Source organism: Cucurbita moschata, unplaced genomic scaffold, assembly GCF_002738365.1.
Source record: "Cucurbita moschata cultivar Rifu unplaced genomic scaffold, Cmos_1.0 Cmo_Scf00001, whole genome shotgun sequence".
Taxonomy (NCBI): Eukaryota; Viridiplantae; Streptophyta; class Magnoliopsida; order Cucurbitales; family Cucurbitaceae; genus Cucurbita; species Cucurbita moschata.
In genome coordinates this window covers 9,586,109-9,611,220 of record NW_019268517.1, presented here as the reverse complement: position 1 = coordinate 9,611,220, position 25,112 = coordinate 9,586,109, and the positions used below count along the sequence as shown (strand labels likewise).

Below are 25,112 nucleotides of genomic sequence, written 5' to 3'. Positions count from 1 at the left end.
AAAAAAAAAAAAAAAAAAAAAAAAAAAAAAAAAAAAAAAAAAAAAAAAAGCACAAGAGTGGCCATGATAGGACCAATTGGTAATTCTTGTGGGTGCATATTTGGCTGAAAAATTATTGAACTAAAATAATACCTTGTTTCGATCTCGCCAGCCGAGTGCAAATGGCAGCAAACCAACCTTTTTCTGATTATCCTTATCCTTATCCTTATCCTGTGCAGATCCTGGATTACGTGACCTACAGAGCAGCCAACCCTCATAAAAATGAACTTTCGTATGGAAAGCTTAATGAATTACACAAAACAAAACATTTTCTAACCTTTATATGTTCTTAGTACATTATCATTGATTCACTAAAGAAAATTATACCGAGGAAATATAGGAATCACGACTCTCTACAATGGTGGTATGATATTGTCCATTTCGAGCATAGGCTCTCGTAGCTTTGCTTTGGGTTTCCCCAAAAGGTCTTATTCCAATAGAGATGTATTTCTTACTTATAAACCTATGACCATTCCCTAAGTCAGCCAACATGGACTCCCTCCCAACAATTCTCAACAGGAAACTGAATAGATTCTTCTTTCTTTTCGAGAAAACAGAGAAATGTTTCAAGTCTCACACAAAATATCTTTTTGAATATTTTTATACCCAGGAGATGCCGTTGCTTTAACTTGGCCAGATTCATATTGTAACGTAGCCTCCAACATGGATTCTGCCATCACCACCCTTTTCTCCATCTCAGCAAGTGAGGCCATAGCTTTCTCATACTTGTCCTGTATTTGAATTATAGAGAAAATGATAATCACAGAAGAAAAAATCTCGACATGATTATGGGACAACAGAAAGAGCTTCAGAGTTTATGCAGGCTAGTATGAGTTTCTATCTTGTAAAAAACCAGCACAAACCAATAGCATCTACTTCAACCTTTAAACAACTTCAAGCAATCTAGGGAACTTTGCTCTTTGAGTATCAGACGACAACACATTATTATCAGAGAACCAAAAATAATCTGACCTGAAGCATATGAACAGCATATTTCTGAGCTGCTACATCTTGCTCTGCGTTTATTCTAGCTTCCTCGGTTACTTTTTGCTCTTGTTCGACACGCATCAACAACTACGATGTAGAAGAATCGATCAGTTGTTTACAGAAGTAACTGATAGTTAAAACTTAAAACTCGGTCAACTTTCGGATTAAGATCAGGCTTCCCCATCAGAATGTGAATGTGATATCACCTAACACACACCTGAAGCATTGCAACTTCTTGTTCTTTCTTCTCTGCTAGAGTTTTCCGTAGCGCATCTACCTCTAACTCTAGTTGTTCAACCTAGAGAATATAAGCAAAATCTTAAGTATGGACCAGAAACCTAAAGGAAAGTTTTAGAAGCAAGTCCACTAGTCACGCTTAGATGAACCGAGCCTCCACTTATGTATCTAAAAGGTTATAAGTCAAGAGATAAAAGGAGCACTTCTCAATGATACAAGGATGCAGGAGGTCTTGAATTATAATATTACAAAAAGCAATCACGTAACAACAAGCATTAAAATCTTTCCTCACAGACGAGATTTATACCCTGGCACTCAATAGCCGCCGATTATCTTGCGAGACCATTTCCATTAGTGCTGTTTCTAGCTCCTCAGCTCTGGAAAAGATTAGCAAAAAGAAACAGAAGCTTTAATAACCATTTTCTTGAAACAATCACAAGAAGAGCCAGTTCCGCAGAAGAAGCAGGCTTGTTTTGCTAATAATAAGCCATAACCCGTTAAATACACTAATCCAAGCACAAACACATGAAAAGAGGAACATATCCTGAAAGTCCCCTCAAGGAAGCGATATTGAAGCAGTCATTATGATTTGATATAATGAGTACTGAGGCAAATACACATGGCTGGAACTCAATAACAGAAGGTGGTGCTAAGTGTCAAGAAATCAAAATCATTGGATTTTTTTTTTTTCTTCACATATCTTTTTTCCTAAGTTGATTATCACCACTCCCTAATAGAATCTGTGGCAATCATTCAGGAACCAATATAAATTCTCAGAGAAGAAGAAAATCCAAGTCTCATAAAATATAGTAATAACCTTAGAACCGCAGATCTTTTGTCCTCCAGCAACCTGCACAACTCAACTTTCAACCATACTACCTGCACAAAACCGTTTAAGATTGAAATTAACCCAAAAAGGGAAAACCTGAAAATCAAATACCATTTTATGAGTTGGAAATGACACTCGAGGTGAATTGAACCCAATAACTAATGATGATGAGCTTCCTGGACAATGCTTGTAGGGAAAATAAACTAAAGATGGCCTTTTAAAGTGAAAAATGCATCTATGATATCTTAGCAAATAGAAGCATTTCATATGTGATAGGTATAGACAATTAATCAATGGCTACTAACCTCCAAATAAATATAAATCTAAACGGAAAGGAAATTCTCCAGAGGTTAATGGATAACATTTAAACTGGACAGGTCCTTCTACACGACAATGATAGATAATCAAATCTCTAAAAAATCCTACAAATGTTACTGTACAGGATCCACATTCTAAAATTACAAGGAATGAGACTCTCCTTAAGGCAGCTTGCAGGCCAATCTTTAACAATCAAAATCTAATTATTCATTGGATCCTAGGGAAGGACAAACATCCCTTTTGTTGTATCATGGACCTTCTTCAGAATGAAGGAATCATCAAATAACAATCGGCAAACAAATATCAGGTGACACCAAATTACCAATGAAAAAGGAAGTTACTTGTTCTTGAAGGTCTGGAAGCGACTCTGTTCCAGAATCACCGGCCAATTCATTAAGAATGTCATCTGGCTTAGGGGTGCAGGGCCCTACATCGGCTCCTGCAGCTGTCTTTTCTCTCTCTGTAGGTGATCTAGGATCATGCTTGAAACTATAAAGCTTGGAAGCTAGCCCTTTTGAGTCCTTCCAAACCCGACCTTTCTTTGTTCTTTCTTCAATTACAACTAGCACGGATGGCCGGAGCTTTGTTCTCAACTCCACTAGTCTTACTTCAGTTACAGTCAGAAAGCCCATGCAAGCAGTCAACACAAGCTGGCTACTATCGAAAGTGGAACCAGCAAGGGATTGTAACAAAGTAATGGCGTCCCCCGCATCTTTTGTAGTAGCTAGCGCAGGACCTGAAGAAAGAGCGATATGATAGAAAAGTATAATACTACACCCACTTCTCGTGCATCTGGAAACTGATAAAAATTGCAGTTAACATTTTTTTTACAATACCCAAGTACCATATAGTTCCATTAATGCAAGTGCTGTCCGGAACAGCATGACCCTGTTGCCTTCAAACAGAAGCACATCCCAAACTCGGAGTACTGTCAAGATTCACACTATGAAAATAGTTAATGCAAAGCCATGAAATCATCTAGTCAATCAAGAAACCACCCCCAAACGTTAATAGAAAATAAAAAAAATATCTTGAACACGATATTAAAAGAAACCCACCACTCTCCCACGGAATCATATTTACAAAAATGGAAAGGAACCAAGGTCCTGTGATCCATGCCACTTGCACTCCCAAGAGATCCAAATGATCAACTGCACCAGAAGCATCGACAAATAAGCCAACTGGCTCCATGTCTCATAATGAAAAATACATGCCAAAGAAAAATGATAGATGTGGAAACAGATAAAATGTATGACCCAATTTAGGAAATCTTTCACGCATCAATTCCTCAAAAACAAGCTGGTCCACCTAACAAAAGAAACACAGAGGAGATTAATGTTAAAAAAAAAAAAGTAAAATTCAAATGAGGTACATTTGTTTCTCGGCTATGTTATTTCAGTTGTAAACCTACATAGGAAGCACAGACTGTGATAAAAGATATATGACAGAAAAAAATGTATGTTCTAAAAAGGTAGAATAAATAATTCATATAACCAAAATGTAACTCCATGCTTTATATACTACACATGTACATGATTAAAAACTGTATCATTACGTCTGGAGTAAAAATCTGGAAGACAGCAGAAAATGCCTTTGGTTGCATACCATAATGTTACTACACTTATTTTTGTGATATCTAGAACTCTCTCAACTCCCACATGTTATTGAATTTGAACAAAGACTACTACCAATCTCTGTGGCATTCTGTAATAATGGAAACTTGTGAAATATTTAAAATTCAACAATTCTGACCACCAAAGGGTTTTCAACCCATGACCAGCTTGTACCATTAAGCATTGGAGATATTGAGAAAATTATAAGGTTTCAATAAAATGCTAACAGAGAGAAAGTAGTTGAAGTTGATAAAGAGACTTTCCACACTTAAAAGTCACATATAATATACCAAACGTTAGACACTGAAAGTAAAAGCCGATAATCACACGATCGCTAACTCAAACCTAAAGACTTCAAAGCAAGAACCTATGAAGCAAAGTAATTACAGATTATGAATTCTTAAACAATACCTGCGATTCTATCATTTCCTCGGTGTAATATCCCTCAAAATAGTCATCTATTATTCCAACCAAAGTCCTGTAAAATTTTGTAACCAGTTCATCCATAACATCTTTAGGAATCTATTACATAAGCATGTAAGTGAAGAGATGATCTTAGAGGGACATAGACATTCAATTGTAGTTGTCTCCTAGAATCAGATAAAGAACTTGTGCCTTTGGTTAAAACTACCTCTAGGTGCTTTTATTTGCAAGTTATCTGAAATAAAAAATGCAATATTGCATTTTTGCTTAAAACAAGACCTATTTACATCAGTTGATCAAGAACTTCAGAGTCTAGTTTCTTCTTTTTTTCTTTTTTTTTTTAATGAAAAAGAATAATAATAACAGTAAATGAAGTCATGACAGAGAAGAATAAAGATTATGCATCTGAAAAAGTTTTTTTTTGCGTGTAGGTTTACTTGGGAAGGGTAACATTTTGGATCACGTTCAAAGACACTCTTCCCTAGTTTTGTACGTGCAATGGTGCAACTTTTTGTAGGAGACATGAGGAGCACATGATTCACATGCTTAGAGAGTGCCAGTTTACTAACAACCTTTGGGATCGATAGAGGTTTGGAAGATTGTTAGATATAATATCTTTTTATGACCGTTGGTCACCAGGTTTCTTTATAATTATGACCTTGGTATTGTTCTCTTAGCTTGAAGTCCCTTTTTGTAGTTAGTTTTTGGACTACCACTTTTTTCAGGCTTGTTTTATATATACCCTTGTATTCTTTCATTTGTTCCGTGAAAGTTCAGTTTATTTCAGAAAGAAAAGAAAGGAAAAAAAAAAAAAAAAAAACAGATTATGCAACTGAATCACATTAAAAAAACACCCTCAATCAGATAAAAAGAGAATCTATTTAAAGTGCATCATTTTAAATGTAACGTAAAAAGAAAAATTCTGATCTGAAGTGTACCAAAATGCGTTCTCCTCGGGCATCAGGAGTAGCAACAAGCCCGCAAAGAAATTCATTGCCTGGATCATTTTGAAAAGCAGAAAATATTAAGTAAAAACAAAATAATCATAATTCATAATAAGAATAACTAAAAAAAACAACTTTTAAGTAAAAAGTAAAATGAATAGCATGAGGCTACAAATAAATTTCATTCCAGAAATAAGAGTTATAGAATAAACTTTACAATAAATACAGCATTAAAATAAGAAATTAAAGCAAGCAAACATCTAAAACACCTAAGGTTGTCAAACAACATATAACGTCAACAGAATGCAAATTGTTTCAAACATTTCTGGCTTTGTTGCCTGACATTTTTCTATGTTGTTCAAGAATGGAACAATGTACTACCAAAAGCTCAGTGGTAACACTTACAAAGACTGGTCTTATCTCGAGGATATCATCCATTTTATTTCTTACATGTACATTGATGAAGATCAATATGTCAAGCTTTTCTTTGCTTGTTAAATGGGACTTGTGACACATGAATTACCTGGCAGTACCCAACAGAGGGATTGTGAAGAGCATATGCTAAAAGTAAACGCCTCAAGGAGTTTCTACCATTCTCGTCCAGAGCAGGATGACCAGGAAACGTCCGTGGTATATCCTGTAAACAAAAGGCACGGATTACAGCACCGTCTTTGCCAAATTGCAAAACAAGGAAAAAGAAGTAGCACCTACAAATTAAAAAGATTGAATGAAGGCGCATGCATCTAATGACCTTCTCAATCTGTTTTTTCAATTTTATCGGTACACCAGAGGGGATATGGTTCTCATTATCCGCACTACAATTAGTTTCTTGGTCCAACAAATCCTGGTAATATTTCTCGATTCGACGGGTCTTTACACCTACAAAGGCTTGCCACACCTGTAAGGTATTATTAGAACTACAAAAATCTTCCTAATAAGGAACTTGAGATGAGTCAAAATTCCAGCTTTACCTCTCCCCTCAGATCTTTCGGCAACCCCCCACGAACAAGACATTCTAATTCTTTTTTCCATGGAAAGAGCTCATCTTCTGAAACTCCATCGCCCACGACACCATCTCTCTCAGAGGGCTTCACACTGTTAGAAATGCATTCTTCACCCCTTCTTCCTACCCCAGTAGCAGATGTTCTACGATTTACTGCTCCACTACGGAAAGCTTCTTCCTCTTCAGGGCAAGATTCTGCCCCCTCTAGTGGTGGAACATGAACTCCACCATAACTTGTCTTTGCATCTTTCATTATCTTCTTTTTAACACGAGAGCCCATCATAATCTCAATGGCATTTAGGGATGGCCTAGTTTGACACCAAGTCTGAACGACACGTTTACGTGTTTCTATTGGAGGCTCTAACAGTTTTTCAGGACTACTATCTGTTGCGTCGACAGTATCAGATTTTGAGGCAGTTGAGTCATCTCCTGTGCTACACCTCCCCAACTCGGTCTCTTCTTGACGCTCACTCGTTTCAGCCTGCTGTGTATTTGTATTTACCTCCTCCTTAAGAGGGCTCGGTTGAAATGGTGTAGCTACTTGATCAAGAAAGTTCTCCCACTTATGGCACCTTTCCTCTTCCTCCTCCTGATATCATAGACATTGAAACATTGAATATATAAACATTGAAGGATTTCTTGAGCTCATCTGGCGACATCCATACAAAATATTTCAAATAAACTTAAACTTTCTAGCAAATTCTGCAGTCTCCCAAACAAAACATGGATTTAGTTAGTTGCCTATTACTGCATTGTCAAACTCGATTTCATAGACCAGAACTTATTACAGAAACTAATTTAGAGTCATAACAATGACTCCATGAGTATCGAAATGTACACAATACACCCGACGAATGAGCAAATGAAAACAAAGATCAATGGTATAATCTAAGATGTTGAAAATACCTTGTAGATGTTAGTGTGCTCTTTATATCTATGCGTGTGTTGAGGTCTCAGAGCAAATCCATAGGCATCCCTGCTCCCATCAAATTTTGTTGATTATGACGACCATTCGACGAATGAGCAAATGAAAATCATACGACGGCCGATTCAAATCTCAAGAAACGCAGATCATTTTTTTTCCAAAAATCAAAGACGAAAACTAACGATTGCAAAAAATTGATTATGGAAAGATTTACAAAATGTTCAATGTATGCAGCAGTTTAACAAAAGTCTGAAGGATCATTAGCAAAGGCGTACCCAATATACCGACCCACCTGGAATCTACATCCAATAAGCGCTTGCTCAACAAGGACAACAACATCCTTCAAAAAAACTCGCAGTTCTACAACCCATAGTTATTGGATGCATCACGCCAGACTCGGAATCATTCTATTCCATTCCTCGGTGCATCATCCCTTTACACTAAAGCATTTACTCGACAATGTGCGTTCGCACTCACAATCTAAACGGCACTAGCAATTACTCTCAACTCAAGGATCAATGAATTTGGATCAAGAACACACAAAATCCTAATCCATCTTTACCATTCACTCTCCCGTCTCCGTGGCAACCGTCACGTAAATTGTTGTTTCCGAAAAAACAAAAAAAGAATTAATAATTTTTCACATGTGGGAGTCCTCTTGCCACGTGTCGTCTCACCAAAGGGTGTGGGTTCGGGGTTGATGACTGGGGCAGTAGGCCCTACCCAGCCCCAAATGTGCACAGCTGGCCACCTCCATAATCTCAGCCGTTGGATCTTGTGGTCACCGTTATGTCCAGCGTGTAATTCCGTTCTTCCTAAAATATAAACACGTGTCTACTAGTCCCCTTTGGTTAAAAAGTTTTAGTTTTTTAAATACTAAATTAATACAAATATTACTAAAACTTTTTATTTTGTTTTCACTAATATTCTTAAATTTTTTAAAAAATATTAAAGATATTCTTAAATAATTTTTTAAAAGCTTAAAAATTAGTGTGATTACTATATTTTAAAAATATCTATTTAAATTTTTTTAAAATAATATTAATATCAATTACTTTTATAAATAAATAAAAAACTTCAAAAAAAAAAAAAAAATCTTACCATATATAAACAAAATTTGATTATTAATGATTTATAGATTATCTCTAAATTTTTTAATATTACTTTTGAAACGCGTTAATTATAATAAGAATATTTTTTTAATTTTTTTTGTTTAAAAAACCTTTTTTTAAAAAAAAGTTCAAGCATGGTTCTACTATTATAATTTTTATTTATTTGTTTGTTTTTTGCAATAATCAAATTTAATTTATATCATAAATTAATGAATTTATGAAAATTTGTACATCACAATTAATTAAAACTATATTTTAGTATAAAATATACAAGTGTTGGTTTAAGAAAGTAACATAGGGTAAATAAAATAATACAACATAATTAGATTAAATAAGTATATTTATGGAGAAAATATAATAAAAATAATAAAATGAAATCAAGCTTTGGATCAGCTCAACATCGGTCCGATCAATCAGGATATGGGCTTTAAAAAAATTGAGCCCATGGGCTTTAGGGAAAAGAATGGGCCCATGGGCTTTCGGGAAAAGAATGGGACCATGGGCTTTCGGGAAAGGATGGGCCCATGGGCTTGGGAATCACTAGTCCCGATTAAAAACCTAATTCTGTCTCAATATCAACACTATAAATTGACCAGCATTTCTCTCCCTCGTTTTCCAAGAGGTAAAAACCCTAGTTTGCTCCGGCTACCACACACCCGTCCAAAATGGCCGCCGCAGCCGCTCGCCCTTTGGTCGCCGTCCAATCTCTCGAAGGAGATATGGCCACTGATGCTGCCCCGACTGTGCCGTTGCCCGATGTTATGAAAGCTTCCATTCGACCGGATATCGTCAATTTTGTCCACGCCAATATCTCCAAGAATCGCCGCCAACCCTATGCAGTGAGCAAGCGTGCCGGTCATCAAACTTCCGCAGAGTCATGGGGTACAGGACGAGCTGTTTCTCGTATTCCTCGTGTTCCTGGTGGTGGTACGCACCGCGCTGGTCAAGGAGCTTTTGGAAACATGTGTCGAGGAGGACGCATGTTTGCTCCAACTAAGATCTGGCGCCGATGGCACCGAAAGATCAACGTGAATCAAAAGAGGTACGCCGTTGTTTCTGCCATTGCTGCTTCTGCTATTCCTTCTTTGGTTTTGGCTCGTGGTCATCGGATCGAGTCTGTTCCGGAACTGCCCCTTGTAATTAGCGACTCGGCTGAGGGAATCGAGAAGACCTCTTCTGCGATTAAGGTTTTGAAGCAGGTTGGTGCGTTGCCTGATGCTGAGAAGGCGAAGGACAGTCACGCCATCCGCCCTGGTAAGGGTAAGATGAGGAATCGTCGCTACATTTCGCGAAAGGGTCCATTGATTGTGTATGGTACTGAAGGTGCTAAGCTTGTGAAGGCCTTCCGTAACATTCCTGGTATCGAGGTGGTGAATGTCGAGAGGCTGAATCTTTTGAAGTTAGCTCCTGGAGGTCATCTTGGAAGATTTGTTATCTGGACTAAAACCGCTTTTGAGAAGCTCGATTCCATCTATGGATCGTTTGAGAAGTCATCTGAGAAGAAGAAGGGTTACGTGCTTCCGAGAGCAAAGATGGTCAATGCTGATTTGTCTAGGATTATAAACTCTGATGAGGTTCAATCTGTCGTTAATCCCATCAAGAAGGCTGTGAAGAGACCTTCTCTGAAGAAGAACCCACTGAAGAACCTTAATGCCATGTTGAAGCTTAACCCATATGCTAAAACTGCAAGGAGAATGTCTTTATTGGCTGAGGCACAACGCGTGAAAGCTAAGAAGGAGAAGCTCGACAAGAAGAGGAATATTATCCCGAAGGTATCTTTTGAATTTCGCTCTGTGGATTTAGAATTTTTAATTAATCTCTGCTTGGTTTCAATATTTAGGTGGTAGCTTTGTTTATCAACCAAATATGTGGTAGTTCACAATATTTCCAATGTTGAAGTGCCAAGATTTTTAAATGGGATTCGATTTAATGTAGTGATATGATAGGTTTAGAGTATTGTATTCACAACCGCTTTCATTTTGAGCGATGCATTTAACTGTTGATTAAAATGCTTTAGCCTCAGCTTTTATTTTTTGGCTAGATTTTAGATTATGGTTATATAATTTTTTTGCAACTTGGTAGATGAGTATTGGGTGCTGTATAGCTTTATTTGTCACGTCTCTCTTAGATATCAAGTCATCATTTCCTTTCTTTCAATTTTATGTTAGCAAATTCCTTTTATGCTTGATACATAGCATATTTTTCTATGACATTGATGGAAGTATCTGTGAATTTGTTGTCCATTATTTTCTTGGAACTGATTGCTGATTTATTAGTTTCCTAAGTTTATTCACTTGTTGTACAGTTGAATCAGACTTCTTAGTTTTCGTGTATAGCTTGGAATTCATAATTTTTTTCAGCTTGAATAGGTCACCTGATTGTGGCTTTGCATGTGTGATATTGAGACCCATATTGACCCTTTGGCCATTTTTTTGTATTCAGGAGGAGGCTTCAGGAATAAGGGCAGCAGGCAAAGCATGGTATCAGACAATGATTTCAGACAGTGATTACACCGAGTTTGACAACTTCTCCAAGTGGCTTGGTGTCTCTCAGTGATTTCGTTTCTGTTTGACAAAAATTTCCATAGACCTTAGTTTAATTAAATTTTGTACGCGCTGCTGTTTCTGCTGCTTTTCTGTTTTGCGTCATGGAAGAAAGTAGGAGGGCTGAGTATACTGAATGGGATGTTGAGTTCCCCCTATTCTCTTGCCTACCTTGTCCTTGTGGAGGATTATTTCTTTTTGGAAATGGAATTGAACATCTGAAGAGCTTAGAAAGGTGAGTTTAGTAATTTGGACTGAGATTTACACTTCAAAACTTTTGTTCAAATTTTGAATCTACTGTTTTCTTTTTTTGATGATTAGATATAGATAGACTGGTATACTATGTCTTCTTTTTGCAATGAATGTTCATGCGATTGATTGAAACATAGTATGGTTTTGAAGTTGTAACGGCATGTGTGGAGGAGCCTTGGATCTTTAACCATTTCCCTACTACATTCGCTAGATAATTATTTGGGTATTTTTTTAAAATTATTTTTGTTACTAGGCTTGTCAAGTTCCTAGTTGTGTCGTGCCTCTAGGTATTCTCTACCTAGCTACCTGTGTTGGTTTTAGCTACCTGTGTTGGTTTTGGGTACAGTTACCCTTTTGTTGGGTCATTCAAGTTGAACCGGGTACTCTAAGATTGGCTGGAGTTATTTTTTCTACCCTTCTTAACTTGAAAAAATTGGTAATCATTTTTTGGCTCAACCTAGTCTCCGTCCCTCGGGACCAACAAGATCTTTCTAAAGAAAATATTTTTAAATATTCTTTTTATTTATTCTCATCTTACCTAGTTTTCTTCAGCCACCCATCACAATTTCCCTAATTCATTTGTATGGTTAATCACGTAACCAATTGGGCCTATCATCGAAAAGAGATGGGCTAGTCCGTCTTCCAAGTGACAGGCTCTGCTTTCTTAAATGATTAATTTAATAAACAGAAATGGAAATAAATTACCTGTCACAAACTACGGCAAATCTACACACACACACACACACATATATATATATATATATGGTGAGTGATGCCTTGGGAGAGGGTGCATGTAGTGAAAGAGGGTAAATTTCGTAGTTCCATGTAAAAGTGGATCTTCCTCTTTCATAGGGATTTGCTCTAGAGGAAAAAATAAATATATTTCTTTATTCTTTCTTTATATAGTAAGTATTGATTTTTGTTTATTATTTTATTGGAAAAAAAAGAAACAGACAATAAAGATTCTTTTTATTATTTTAATTTCTAGTTTTTCCTCTCCTATTGTAAAAATACAATATATAAACTATATAACATAAATTTAATTATATAAAATAAATTATCATAAGTTTACATTACCATTTATTTTCATGTTACCATTTATTTTTATACTTTATTCGTTAAATATTGCCCAAATTTTATTTATAACGTCATCTCTCACATAAGTCATTCGTGGTAAACGAAAACGTCATCTCTCACATAAGCCATTCGTAGTAAATATACGTTGAAAAGTTAAAAGTAATGATTAAATATACCATTAATATTAAAATTTGTAATATTATTAAAAAGTTTTTTTTTTTAATTAGTCTAAAAATAAATTTAAAAGATTGATGCATGGAGGAAAAATAAATATGTTAGAAAGTAATCAAGTTTGATAATATTTAAAAAAAAAACAAGAAATAGGTAAACTATCGATGAGCTTAAGAAAATAATATAAAAATAAAAACAAAATTAAAATAAAATAAAACGTTTTCGTTGATTTCTTTCAAACTACAGAAAGAGACAAGAGAAGTGCAGTTTTTTAGTGACCCCCACCTCGTCTTTTCTCAATTTCCTGCCTCTATCCGCCATGGAAATCGAGCTCCCACCTTCAATAAATTAACAACTTCACCCACTTTCTCTTTCGACTTCATTCTCCTCTCTTCATTGATTCAACCAGTCAGGAGTCTGTTTACTGGTGACCCATCTCCACCCTTATTGTTTTCTTCTTCATTTTCTCTTTGTTTCTTCCATAATGATCCTCTGATTGTAACAGCTGAAGTGCTGTGATGGTTTGATTCTTTACAATCCAATTATGCTTTGATTTCCATGTTTTTTTTTTTTGCAGAAGGTGGAGTTTCAAGCCCATGCTGAATCTTAACCACGACGTTGTTCCATCGGAGATGGTTACTGAGAATTTTCTGAATCTTCCAGCGAACAGAATGGAAACCGCTGGATGTTTCAACTCGTCCCCCGTCGTTAATGGCGATCCTTCCGCCAGCACCACCAACGTCGACGAGGTTTTCCCGTTCACTTTCGGTAAAAATTCCGCGGTTCAAGAAAGCTCAACGGTGAAATCACTTTCTATTTCCGATGACCACCGCGACCAGACGATGGAGCTCTTCCCGTTAACGGACGGATTAAATTCTATTTCCGATGACCACCGCGACCAGACGATGGAGTTCTTCCCGTTAACCGAAGGATTAAATTCTAGTTCGAGTACTCAGAAGCAGTGGCCGGGGGTTTCTCCATCGGAATTCAAACATGGAGACGGCGGCGCACCGGCGCAGCCACAGGATCAGGCGATGAGGAAAAACAGACGCGGTCCAAGGCCTCGAAGTTCGCAGTATCGTGGCGTTACGTATTATCGTAGAACCGGGAGATGGGAATCGCATATTTGGTAAGTGTTTTATATTTTTGACAGTTGCATGACCTTATTAGGTTGCTTGAATTTGAATCCGCCATTTATGCCGTTCTTGAGCACCTTTTCTATTCGTTACCAGGGACTGCGGGAAACAGGTTTATTTGGGTACGGCCATTGCTGTTTGATTCCTTTTCTTTTCTTTTCTTTTCTCGAACTTCGATTCATCATTTTCTCTATGGCTGTTTCTCTTTTCCTTCAGGCGGTTTCGATACTGCTCATGCTGCCGCCAGGTAACAATAAAAAACCACTTCTCTTGTTCTTTCCGCCATTTTTGGTTGGATTTCTCTTAGAATTCATATTTTCCATCTCAGAGCATATGATAAAGCGGCGATCAAGTTTCGGGGGGTCGACGCAGATATCAATTTCAGTGTCAGAACTTATGAAGAAGATATCAAACAGGTGAGGTAGCAGTCTAAGATAATGCTTGTTACTGTCAGAAATTCAAATAACGCCATTGATGAAGAGCTTCTCTCTGATTCTGCCATTAACACCCCAGATGAGTAATATCACTAAGGAAGAGCTTATTCATAATCTTCGTCGCCGTAGCAATGGATTTACAAGAGGGAGCTCCAAGTACAGAGGAGTTACCTTGCATAAATGTGGTCGATGGGAAGCTCGGATGGGCCAGTTCTTAGGCAGAAAGTGAGTCTAAATTATTCTGGGACTTCCTTTTCTGTGTGTTTCTTGGATCATGTTTCTGGGATTTTGTCTTGAATCGAGCTGTTTTTGTTGGCATTTTTCTTCCTTATAGGTACATGTATCTTGGTCTCTTTGATAGTGAGATTGAAGCTGCAAGGTCTTCTTAAATCTTTCTGACTTTCTAATGCTTCCTTATGTCCGCCGTTAGCTTAAGGCTAGTGTCACAGAGGGCTTCCATGCAAGAAGCTTTTATAGTCGAGAGTGACACAGCTTGTTTGCCTTTCTTCTTTCTTTTCGGTACGTTCGGGTCACGCCCTTTAACTTGATAGTTTACTCTTGTTCAATCAGGGCCTATGACATAGCTGCCTTAAGATGCAATGGTAAAGAGGCTGTAACAAACTTTGATCCAAGTTCTTATATGTCAGAGATGGCTGCAGAGACTGACACAGGAGGTCTGATTCTTCTCTGTTTACACATTTTCTCATTCTAGTTCTTAACAACCCCCTTTGCTCGATCGGGTTATGCATAACAATTGGTTTCGAAAACCGTCTTGATTTGTAGAGGACAACCAGAGTCTTGACCTGAGTTTGCGAATTGCTCCCCCCAATCATTCTGACCCTCAAAGTGAGAGCATTCGCATGTTTGGTAATGGTTGTCATCTCAGCTCACCCGACGTCGTCGTTGATGGTAGAACGACGGTAATTCTCGAGACTGAGTTCTGGAATTCTTTCGTTTTCCTGTTAATGCTTGGCTAACATCTTGCTCTCTCACAAACAGCTTGACAACTCTGTTTCGGCAGCAATTGGATCTTCTCAGCCATATGGCTATGCTGTGCCTTCAAATTCCTGTTTCTATACCATCTCCAGGGTAATCAACCATTTGATAAACAAACTTCATATAATCTGAACATATATTTCTTGTGTTTGCATTCAGCTCCTCATGTAATTGGTAGATATATCATATTTGATGTTCTGACTTTTGCCTGTGAATTAAAATTGCGAATGCAGGACAGAGCAGCAGAGACGAGAATGGGGGAGTGGCAAATCCATGGCCACTCAAATGGATTAACCTCTGTGCCATTCTTCTCTGCTGCAGCATCATCAGGATTCCTTTCTTCTTCTTCTTCTTCTTCTTCTTCTTCTTCTTCTTCTGCCATTTCATCCTCTGCTGTTGGTGAAATCCATTTCTCAGCTATTTTCCATCACCATGACAGCAACTTATCCAACTTCTACTGTAGGAATTGAACTGGAAATCCCTTGGGGGAACTGAAGAAAGAAGGAAGGATCAGAACTGACAGTATAAAGGTATTCTTTGTTTCAGAAAGATTACAGGTTACGCACACAATTTTATTGTAATAATACCTTCTGAAGATTTGAGTTTCTAAGTTGTGAGCTTTTGTAATTAAGATTATAAAATTATGTTTTGGATTGTTGAGTTGCATAAAAACAATCTTATGCATGATGGATAGAAATCAATCTGTATACGTTGATAGTTTTTTAAACTAACGAAAAAAATTTAATGTTAAAATAACAATAATTTAATCTCATCGTAGTTTCTAAATTGTTTTAGGACTAAAATGAAACGATTTTCAAATTTCATGGATGAAAATGTAATCTGAACGAAAGATGGATAAAAGAAGTAGGTATGGATTACTTGGATGAGATATTCTTCACATAGCTTGAAAGTCATATCGAAATCTCTTCTGATCTCCGCTCCGCCTTGCCGACCTCCGCTGTCTCCTCCGCCGTCACTTCCGCATGCACACTACTGATCTGTCTTCTCCTTATCGAGCGAAGTTCCAGATTTCCAATCGTGCTGTCAGAAACAAAAAGGTGAAGATGAACAGTTCCATCATCAAACAAGAAATCCATCAATCCATCAATTATTAACAACTGTCAGTGTCACTCTTGATTCAACTATTCCTTCTGCAAACCCTAAATTGAAAACATCGCAACGCAATTTCATCCAATTTACCGCTCGATTCGTCTCCTGGTTCAGATTTCACATCGTTCTCATCTCTTTCTCCATTTTAATTTAGGATCCGATGCTGCTACCTCTGTGTTCCTCTGCAATTTGTCCATAAAAATGGCGATCATCGAGAACTGTTTTTGCCTTGCAGAGTTTTCGTCCCCGATCCTCTAAGAATGATCGGTCATTTCGGAAGAGGCACATTCCCTTTCCCCTTCCTGATGCTCCTTTCCAAAGGCCGACAAAATTTAAAAACTTTCGCTTAATTTTGGTTCACAATATAATAAATTAATTTATATTTAATAAATAAATTCATTTCTAAAAAAAAATCTATTAAATACGAAATTAAAAGGTTATCTTATTATTCAATTTTAAAATTAAAAAATCTATTACCCATAAAAATTAAAATTTTGGTCATTATTATTAATTTTCATGAACTAAATATTATCAAATTTATAATTAAAAAAATAATTAAATTAATAACTTGGCTTCTTTTATTTATTTCTTTTTTATTTTAAGATTTGTAATTTTCTATAGCTTATTTTTATTTATGGATCGACAAAGCTAGATTCCAATTTTTTTATTTTAGACAATTTATATATTTTTTTTTATATATATTTCTATTTCGATTAAATTTACAAGTCATCGGAGGTTGGAATTGAACTCAACATGGGCCTTATGTATCCGTTAAGCCCAATAATCGATGGGCTAAGGCCCATTATGTTTAATTGGGCCAACTCGTGAAAATAGATAATTTGAAAATAATTGGCGTAAATAAAAATTAAAGTAAAAAAAATTACTTTGTAATATAAACGGGTAAAAACAACACCAACATATTCAATTACAAATAGATCAAGGTTCGAATCTATTTACTTTTATTCATAAATAAATAAATAAAATTTCGATATTTTTAAAATATTTTTAAAATATAAAATTAAAAGTAATTGCAAAATGTATTGCTTTTCCTTTTCTGCTTAAAAAAAAAAGGTCACTTTTTTCCGTTAAAGTCATTGACTTGAAAATTTGAAGCTACTTATTGGACCAAACTAAAATGAACGAAAGGGTTACAAAAACAGCCCATGTGGGTAATGTGCCTAATTTTCAGGTCGAGATTAAAAAAACAACGTGAATGAAAGTGAAAAATATCATATGAATGATTAATGCCATCGCGGGAGAAAGAACTCACTGAGCTAAGATCACTCTCTTTCTTCGTTAACATGAACTAAAATTCGCGGTTGATAAAATCTTAATTAATAATCATCCATTTAACACTAATTATCTTTTTTAATTATATTTTATTATTGTTTTTTAATAGACTATATTAATAAAAATACATTTTTAAAATTTCAAAATTTCAATTTTCAATAATAATTTTTGGAAAAAGAAGTCTAAAATTTAAGGGTAATTTTATTAATTTAGTTTTTTTTTTAGAATTATATTTTTATGCTTTCCCGCGTTTAAGTTGGATACAGTGTGACGCGGAAGCAACTATTGGTGGGTCCCTCTCTAATCGGTGAATCTCCTTCGTCCACGTGTAAGATTTACAATATCTCGCTGTATAGCTATGGTTCAGCTTTTGTATACCGCCTTTATATCGGGCCCCACGCATCCCGATCCCGTCAAAAATAAAAAGGAAATAAATAATTAATTTTAAGTTAAATTTATATATAACATGCCAGAAAAAAATGGAAATTATATTATAGAATCATACGAACAGTCCAATCTCTCTCTGTCTTCCACACATTCCATTTCTTGATTGATTATTGAGCTCAAGAGTTGATAAATCCCCGTAGATCCTTCTTGATTACTTTACACTCTGGTAACCAGTTTCTTCCCCTTCTGCTTTCTTAAGATCTCTCATGGCTCCAATGGTTGCAGCAATGATTGAACTCTGAATCTATTTCCATTGTTTTCTTCATGCTCGGAAAAAATGGAGGCTAAGTTTCAGTTTCTGTTTCTTCTTTTTCTTTTTGATGTCTCCTTTGCTCAGATGCCAGGTATTTTCTCCATCTTTGTTATTCGATTTTCTGTAGTGATTATCCGTGCTCTGTTGCACTTTATATTGATTTTCGACTGTAATTTTCATGTCTTAAGGTTTATCGAGCTTTGCAACTGTTGGTTTCTGTGTTTTTGTTCAGTTCAAATGGCGTTATCTCCGAGTCTTTGATTTTCACTCTTTCCGGTTTGATAAATGGCTGTTGCAGTGTTTCTTAGATTCTGGCTTGTGAGAATGAACGTTAGATATTTTGGATTCTATCGCTGTCGTCATCTTTTTACCTAAATTTTGGTTTAAGATGATGATTGACGCGTCGTCCGTTCTTCAATTTTTTGATCATTATGTTTTGGACTTGTTGTTGACTAACTAGATAATTTGTACTCCACGGTTTACTAATATTTAATGTTGAAGTTATTTTCAATTGTTCTTCCTTCCGTTTGAACATTTTCGTCACGGTATTTTTGAATTTCTTAATCTTTTTTGCTTGATCGTTGTCTTATGAAGCTTGCCAAATAACATTTATTAGCATGTGAATTCTCGATATGAAATATGCTGATTGTTTAATCGAATGTTGAGTATTTACTACGAAGCTAAAGTATTCTGTTTATTGTGGATTAGGTTTTGTAAGTTTGGACTGTGGAGGTCAAGAAAGTTTCACTGATGACATTGGTCTGGAATGGGTTCCAGATACTCAAGTTCGTTTTGGAGAAGCAATTAACCTATCTGTTGCAAATGAGACGAGGAAGCAATACAGGACCTTAAGACACTTCCCTGCCGATTCCAGGAAGTACTGTTACTCACTCAATGTCACTAGTAGAACACGTTACCTTCTCAGAGCAACATTTTTGTATGGTAACTTCGACAACAATAACGTGTATCCAAAATTTGACATTTCCCTTGGGGCAACTCACTGGACAACAATTGTCATATCTGACGCCAACACCATAAAGGTTCGAGAGATCATATTTCTGGCTTCAACTCCTACTGTGAGTGTTTGTTTGTCAAATGCCACAACTGGGCAGCCGTTCATATCCACGCTTGAGCTTCGACAATTTAATGGCTCTATCTACTATACTGAATTTGAGGATCAGTTTTACCTAAGTGTCTCGGCAAGGATCAATTTTGGAGCAGATTCCGAAGCCCCAGTAAGGTCAGTGAGCACTAGGAGTATATTTACTTTCTTATATACTCAATGAATAGTTCTACAAGTAGCCAACGGCAAATTAATAAAAGCAATAAGAATCTGGATTTTTTGTACCAACCTTTGTAGGGCCATCTATTGTGATAATGCCTTCAATATTTGGATTAAGTTTCTTTTTTTAATTTTTAAAATAATGTATATAATATGAAATCATCACGGCAGGTATCCTGATGACCCTTTTGACCGGATATGGGAGTCTGACTCTGTGAGAAAAGCAAATTATCTTGTTGATGTTGCTGCTGGTACTGAAAAAGTTTCCACTAAAATGCCAATAGATGTCAACAGAGATGAAAGACCACCTCAAAAAGTTATGCAGACGGCTGTAGTTGGCAGAAATGGTTCATTAACTTACCGTTTGAATTTGGATGGTTTTCCTGGCTTTGGATGGGCATTCACCTACTTTGCAGAAATTGAAGACTTGGGTCCTACTGATACGAGAAAATTCAGGCTTGTACTTCCCGGCATGCCTGAAATCAGCAAAGCTGTAGTCAACATTGAAGAAAATGCTCAAGGAAAATATCGGCTTTATGAGCCTGGTTTTACCAACATAACCTTCCCTTTTGTATTATCTTTTAGGTTTGGGAAAACATCAGATTCTGTGTTGGGACCTCTGTTAAATGCCATGGAGATTAACAAGTATCTTGAAAAAAGTGATGGTTCTCTAGATGGTAATCCTAAAGTCAAATTGATTTGAAGTTAAACTCCTGAATGTTATATATTTATGTCTTATAATGTATTTAACTTTGCTGATCGATTATGTTTGATATTGGAACATGTGAACTTCAGGAGCAGTTGTTGCTAGTGTAATTTCAAAATTATCGTCTTCAGATTTGGATGAAGGTGGTGATCCATGCATGCCAGTTCCTTGGTCATGGTTGCAGTGTAACTCTGATCCACAGCCAAGAATAGTTAAAATGTAAAAGTTTTTGCGCTATTTTTCAAGTCTATTTATGTTTACATATATTTGACATTCTAGTTACTGTATCTACCTTTGGCGCTTGTTAGTTTATTGTCCAAAAAGAATTTGACAGGGAACATCCCTACAGACGTTGCAAAGTTGAACAGTTTAGTTGAATTGTAAGTTCCATTTTGCATGCAATTTTTCCTTGGTCGTCCAATTGTGCCTTTTCCATTCTACTTCCGTTAAGCTTTGTGTCTATTTTGGCTTCACCATTTGTTTGTGGCCCGATGCAGGTGGCTTGATGGAAATTCATTTGTTGGTCCTATACCCGATTTTACTGGCTGTGTGAACTTGAAAATCCTGTAATCTCAAGAACCTTCATTTCTATCATATTCTGTTGAAGGTTTTTAAGCTGACTGAGATCTTTACTTTCTTTAGCCATCTTGAGAACAATCAGTTGACGGGGGAGTTGCCTTCCTCATTAGTAAATCTTCCTAGTTTACGAGAGCTGTAAGTATCATGGATAATGGCATTGCATTCTGTATTCCAGAAAGAATATTGACACAAATGTCTATAATTTTTTTGCTTTATATTTGAATTGTCTTCTCTGTAGTATTTGATAGAGTTTACATTAATAGGTTCCAAGTGACGTGCCTAATATATTTCATGTATCTGATGGTTTTAGGTATGTGCAGAATAACATGTTATCTGGAACAGTGCCTTCCGGTCGTCTAAAAAAGGATCTAACTTTAGTGTGAGTATCGGTTTCAATAAATTTATTTCATTGTTATCTGAAACCTGATGCTTTCCTTGTACTACATGCATCAGGTTTCTCTTCCTGATCATCTTAAATAATCCTGAACTTTGAATTAATTTTTATATTTTAGAGGTGAATTCTTGTAGGTTATGCTGGAAAGGTTTTGATGGAAATACTAAAGATCTGAAATGGATTAATATTCAATTGTGAATTTTTCTTGTTTCAGAAAGTAAATCATTCCTAATATGCAATATCTGATTGTAGTTATTTATGCAAAGCCTTAGAATTGTGGGCCAATGCTAGGTAAAATAATCATAATTTTTTTTTTTTTTAATGAAAAAGAAAACATGAGCCAAAGACCCCTTGGATGGCTGCTGTAAGCGAGCAGGTTTTTGTCCAAATTGGATTGTCATTTTCAAATAATTGTTGTCTTGCAAAACTCCACCTATTTTAGTATTTGAGCAAGTTCCTTGCTCTATATGCATGCCTTCACTATGTGCTTTCGTTCATTTAAAGCTACTCTGGAAACATTAATCTTCATGAAGGGGGGAAAAAGAACCACATTTATATCATTTTGGGTTCTGTAATTGGTGCTCTTGTCCTGCTCTTGGCAACTGTGGTATCTTGCTACTTTTTGCAAAGAAGAAGAAGAAAATCTCGTGAGCAAGGTACATACAGAAACTTTTTCCTTTCAAGAACGAGTTGATTCGACATGGTGAAGTATTTTTATAAACAATAATTTAGCTGATGTACTTGAAGAATCCAAGCCTGCACAAAAATTTGCCTCTTCAAAGGGCGATGCTCCCAAGGAAACCGCACATTGCTTCGGTGTTAAAGAAATTGAAGAAGCAACAAGAGGTTTTGAAAGGAAAATTGGGTCTGGAGGTTTTGGTGTTGTATACTACGGGAAATTAAATGATGGAAAAGAAATTGCAGTTAAAGTCTTGACTAGTAACTCCTTCCAGGGAAAGCGAGAATTTACAAATGAGGTAATCTTTGTATAACTGATCCTTTCTTCAATTCAGTAATTTTCATTCAAGGAACCCCTCTCTTGTTTCTTGTTCGTAGATACTTGAATTGTCCTGTTGTGATTTCCTTTAGTGGCCTGTATCGGTTGTGTTGGCCGCTTCCATAATACTTTCTTATATCATTTTCTTCCTTTTCTTTCATGTCAATAATGTGGTAGAAACATATGCGTAGAGGGAACCATGTGGGGCTGACTAAATCATGAGTTTTTTGACTGACGAGCTATTAAGTATAGGGAAAAGGGTAAGTTAAATATTTATGTACAACCATTTGGGAGAACTTTTATTGGGGTCTACTAGTTCTGTTAGAAATGAGAGAGGGAGCCAAGGGAGGGTAGGTTGTTGTTGGGAAAAGCTAGAAAACTTTCTAAGTGTGACAAAATCAAACTCTTCCTAGCAGACGTGTTTTAAAACAGTGAGGCAATATTTGCTTGTGGTGGGCTTGGACTATTACAGTTATAGAGTTCAAATTAGCGCAAAACTTTGAACACAGTCTTCAAATATTTAGTACAAGAGCAACAAAATTGTCCTCTCCCATTTTTATCTTGTTGCATAGAGTGGATTGGTATTAGATAAAACCTAATGACGTTGGAAATTGATTTTTGTGGCTGATGGATGACCAATTGGTTATGAAGGTGACTCTTCTTTCGAGGATTCATCACAGAAATCTTGTACAATTTCTTGGATATTGTCAAGAAGTAGATAGAAGTATGCTCGTCTATGAGTATATGCACAATGGAACTCTCAAGGAACATCTTTATGGTAAGCCAGGAAGCCACAATATTTTTGCAGAGAACAATTGAAACTCCATAGCCAACTAACTTCTTGTTTGTGTACAGCTCCACTAACACGTGGAAAAACTATCAGTTGGATAAAGCGCCTTCAGATTGCTGAAGACGCTGCCAGAGGTTATCTTGTTTTTCCCTGTGCTTGGACGAATCTGCCTTACATATTTTCCTCAACACATTCTGCTTGATATGTTTTCAGGGATCGAATACCTTCACACAGGGTGTATACCGGCAATTATTCATAGGGACTTGAAAAGCAGTAATATTCTTCTTGACCGACACATGAGAGCAAAGGTTTCAGATTTCGGTCTGTCAAAGCTTGCCGTGGATGGCGCCTCCCACGTGTCCAGCATAGTTCGGGGGACTGTCGGATACTTGGATCCAGAGTAAGCTTTTCCTCTTTCTTGAGAATTTATATATTTCTCAGATTACAAAACATTGTGGAAACACTCACCTGAACACTCTGTATTTCTTTTGCGATGAAAACCTAGAGTAGAGGGTATTTATAATAGAGGCTAGACAATTTATTCTAAAATATTTAAATCTAGGTATTTTATTCTAAAATAAATAAATCATTTTTTCTAAAAATAAATATACAGCGGGCTTATGCAATTATTGGGCTTGATCCTATTAGCCTAATGATGCATGTGCTTGACCTTATTACGTTAGTGATGACATTGTAACCTATGCTCTCTCGACATACTATTACAAACTCCTGGATCCTTTTAATCAAATATACTTCTAATTTTTTTTCAACTGCTGTTATCGTTATCATTCCCTGTAACCTAAATATGTTTCTAGTTTGTTTGCTTAGAATCCTTGTGACGTGCTATCATTGTTGCATTATTTTGTTATCAGGTATTATATTTCTCAGCAATTGACCGACAAGAGTGATGTATATAGCTTCGGCGTTATTCTTCTCGAGTTGATATCCGGTCAAGAAGCTATATCTAACGTTAACTTTGGTGCTAATTGCCGCAACATCGTCCAGTGGGTAAGTCTAGTACAAACTAGATCACATAAATGGTACTCGGCCAATAAGTCGGATATAACTGTTTGGTTAATGAGAAGGAAATAAGTCAGCCAATATGTTCTAAATTGTAAATGGTGCGCATTGGTTGTAATGCAGGCAAAACTACACATCGAGAGCGGCAACATTCGAGGGATCATCGATCCATCGCTACGCTTCGAGTACGACATTCAATCTATGTGGAAAATCGCAGAGAAGGCTTTGATGTGTGCCCAGCCACATGGGCACCTGAGGCCATCCATGTCTGAAGTGCTCAAGGAGATACAGGATTCAATCTTGATTGAAAGAGAACCTCTTGCAAGAGAAGGTAACTCTGACGATATTTCTGGAAATTCAGTCCACTCTATGAATATAGGGCCTCTTGATTTGCGTGCAAACGAAAACTACGTGTCGTTTGACGAATCCATTGCTCGACCTCTTGCAAGGTAGCTGTTGTACAAAGAAATTAGTTCTTCGGAACAAATTTTCATACTCATGTTTGAATGTTGTTATTTCAAACGAGTGTTCTAGTCAGATCGTTTTAGGTCACCGACACATTGATTTTTCCTCCATCAATATAACAATTTTAGTTCAATGATAGTTTTGAAGTACTTATGTAAGGTCGAGATGTAATACAACTTTTTAATATGATTGTTTTTCCTGTCTGTACAAGGTTTATTTTTTCTAAAAATTCAACATTTATTCAAATTTAAAGAAAATATTACTACATTTATCTAAATTTAGAGTGGAAATTAATTTTCTTTTGCCCTAATCTACAATATATTAAAAAGCTCGGTGCTTTTTACCATTTTATCCTTACATTTTTGGTAAAATTACCCTTATAAAGCTATGAAAAAATACCCTTATAAAAAAAAGTCAAAAGTAAATTAAGTATTAAAATTAATACTTAGACCCATTACATTAAAAAGACATAGAAACTATATAATAGTCATATAAATATACAATAAAAGGCAACAAATGAAATTGCCATTTCTTGATAACAAAGCCTTAGCGTAAAATTCTGGACCCCATATTTAATATTAAATAGGCAGTAAAAGAAATTGGTTTTTTATAATGAAAAAAAAAAAAAGTAATTAACTACCAAAAAAAAATCTATAAATAATGACATTAATGTAATGAATTAACAATTATACTAATTTTGACATGATATTTTTTAAAAAACAAGCTTATTCATTGTTTTA

The 25,112-nt window shown here is 36.1% G+C and overlaps 4 protein-coding genes and 1 long non-coding RNA gene across 8 annotated transcripts in view; 3 read left to right on the top strand and 2 right to left on the bottom strand.

Annotated features, from left to right (window-relative positions):
• LOC111463120 (ecotropic viral integration site 5 protein homolog) overlaps positions 1-7,898 on the bottom strand; it is an 8,977-nt gene extending 1,079 nt beyond the window's left edge. Inside the window, exons 1-17 of one of the 2 annotated variants that reach the window (XM_023106981.1) lie at positions 7,611-7,898; positions 7,300-7,369; positions 6,362-6,982; positions 6,142-6,288; positions 5,914-6,027; positions 5,385-5,443; positions 4,435-4,501; positions 3,667-3,718; positions 3,469-3,561; positions 3,255-3,338; positions 2,752-3,146; positions 2,081-2,142; positions 1,571-1,640; positions 1,244-1,324; positions 1,012-1,113; positions 646-770; positions 133-235 (exon numbers count right to left, since the gene is read on the bottom strand). In XM_023106981.1, the coding sequence (XP_022962749.1) occupies positions 133-235; positions 646-770; positions 1,012-1,113; positions 1,244-1,324; positions 1,571-1,640; positions 2,081-2,142; positions 2,752-3,146; positions 3,255-3,338; positions 3,469-3,561; positions 3,667-3,718; positions 4,435-4,501; positions 5,385-5,443; positions 5,914-6,027; positions 6,142-6,288; positions 6,362-6,982; positions 7,300-7,369; positions 7,611-7,657 (2,292 nt within the window). In that variant the 5' untranslated portion in view covers positions 7,658-7,898. The remainder of the gene's footprint in view (positions 1-132; positions 236-645; positions 771-1,011; positions 1,114-1,243; positions 1,325-1,570; positions 1,641-2,080; positions 2,143-2,751; positions 3,147-3,254; positions 3,339-3,468; positions 3,562-3,666; positions 3,719-4,434; positions 4,502-5,384; positions 5,444-5,913; positions 6,028-6,141; positions 6,289-6,361; positions 6,983-7,299; positions 7,370-7,610) is intronic. The other variant, XM_023107059.1, reaches the window with a different exon arrangement.
• Positions 7,899-9,031: 1,133 nt separating this feature from the next.
• LOC111448977 (60S ribosomal protein L4-like) lies at positions 9,032-11,285 on the top strand. Its single transcript, XM_023088794.1, has 2 exons — positions 9,032-10,202; positions 10,873-11,285. The coding sequence occupies exons 1-2, from the start codon at positions 9,096-9,098 to the stop codon at positions 10,984-10,986; spliced, it is 1,221 nt and encodes a 406-aa protein (XP_022944562.1). The 5' UTR covers positions 9,032-9,095; the 3' UTR covers positions 10,987-11,285.
• A 1,372-nt stretch (positions 11,286-12,657) lies between these two features.
• LOC111448985 lies at positions 12,658-16,488 on the bottom strand. Of its 2 annotated transcripts, XR_002711510.1 has the most exons (4): positions 16,240-16,488; positions 15,919-16,080; positions 14,215-15,530; positions 12,658-14,104 (listed from the first exon to the last, which is right to left on the bottom strand). It is a non-coding gene; the product is annotated as an uncharacterized LOC111448985 (long non-coding RNA). The 2 variants fall into 2 exon arrangements; XR_002711509.1 differs by having other exon boundaries at positions 12,658-15,530.
• On the top strand, positions 12,812-15,530 carry LOC111448967 (floral homeotic protein APETALA 2-like). The gene is made up of 11 exons (XM_023088783.1): positions 12,812-12,900; positions 13,054-13,602; positions 13,706-13,731; positions 13,826-13,856; positions 13,938-14,025; positions 14,123-14,268; positions 14,378-14,422; positions 14,614-14,717; positions 14,827-14,963; positions 15,043-15,132; positions 15,273-15,530. Exons 2-11 carry the CDS (start codon positions 13,070-13,072, stop codon positions 15,507-15,509), a joined length of 1,437 nt encoding a protein of 478 aa, XP_022944551.1. The 5' UTR covers positions 12,812-12,900; positions 13,054-13,069; the 3' UTR covers positions 15,510-15,530.
• A 1,432-nt stretch (positions 16,489-17,920) lies between the features above and the next one.
• On the top strand, positions 17,921-24,561 carry LOC111448957 (probable LRR receptor-like serine/threonine-protein kinase At1g67720). Of its 2 annotated transcripts, none has more exons than XM_023088769.1 (15): positions 17,921-18,230; positions 18,848-19,379; positions 19,593-20,098; positions 20,217-20,346; positions 20,436-20,507; positions 20,625-20,693; positions 20,770-20,841; positions 21,017-21,085; positions 21,605-21,756; positions 21,848-22,077; positions 22,749-22,875; positions 22,953-23,021; positions 23,101-23,287; positions 23,760-23,895; positions 24,031-24,561. In XM_023088769.1, the coding sequence occupies exons 1-15, from the start codon at positions 18,164-18,166 to the stop codon at positions 24,358-24,360; spliced, it is 2,748 nt and encodes a 915-aa protein (XP_022944537.1). In that variant the 5' UTR covers positions 17,921-18,163; the 3' UTR covers positions 24,361-24,561. The 2 variants fall into 2 exon arrangements, with proteins under 2 accessions (XP_022944537.1, XP_022944529.1); XM_023088761.1 differs by having other exon boundaries at positions 21,833-22,077.
• The last annotated feature ends 551 nt before the right edge of the window (positions 24,562-25,112 follow it).

Excerpts from the sequence above, each read along its gene's own strand:
- LOC111448977 (XM_023088794.1), top strand. The coding sequence starts at position 9,096 with ATGGCCGCCGCAGCCGCTCGCCCTTTGGTCGCCGTCCAATCTCTCGAA. Across the intron at positions 10,203-10,872 it reads AGAGGAATATTATCCCGAAG|GAGGAGGCTTCAGGAATAAG; the intron begins GTATCTTTTGAA and ends TTTTGTATTCAG.
- LOC111448967 (XM_023088783.1), top strand. The coding sequence starts at position 13,070 with ATGCTGAATCTTAACCACGACGTTGTTCCATCGGAGATGGTTACTGAG. Across the intron at positions 14,718-14,826 it reads TGCAGAGACTGACACAGGAG|AGGACAACCAGAGTCTTGAC; the intron begins GTCTGATTCTTC and ends CTTGATTTGTAG. Across the intron at positions 15,133-15,272 it reads GTTTCTATACCATCTCCAGG|GACAGAGCAGCAGAGACGAG; the intron begins GTAATCAACCAT and ends TTGCGAATGCAG.
- LOC111448957 (XM_023088761.1), top strand. The coding sequence starts at position 18,164 with ATGGAGGCTAAGTTTCAGTTTCTGTTTCTTCTTTTTCTTTTTGATGTC. Across the intron at positions 20,347-20,435 it reads CAGCCAAGAATAGTTAAAAT|TTTATTGTCCAAAAAGAATT; the intron begins GTAAAAGTTTTT and ends GGCGCTTGTTAG. Across the intron at positions 21,086-21,604 it reads AAAAAGGATCTAACTTTAGT|CTACTCTGGAAACATTAATC; the intron begins GTGAGTATCGGT and ends GTTCATTTAAAG.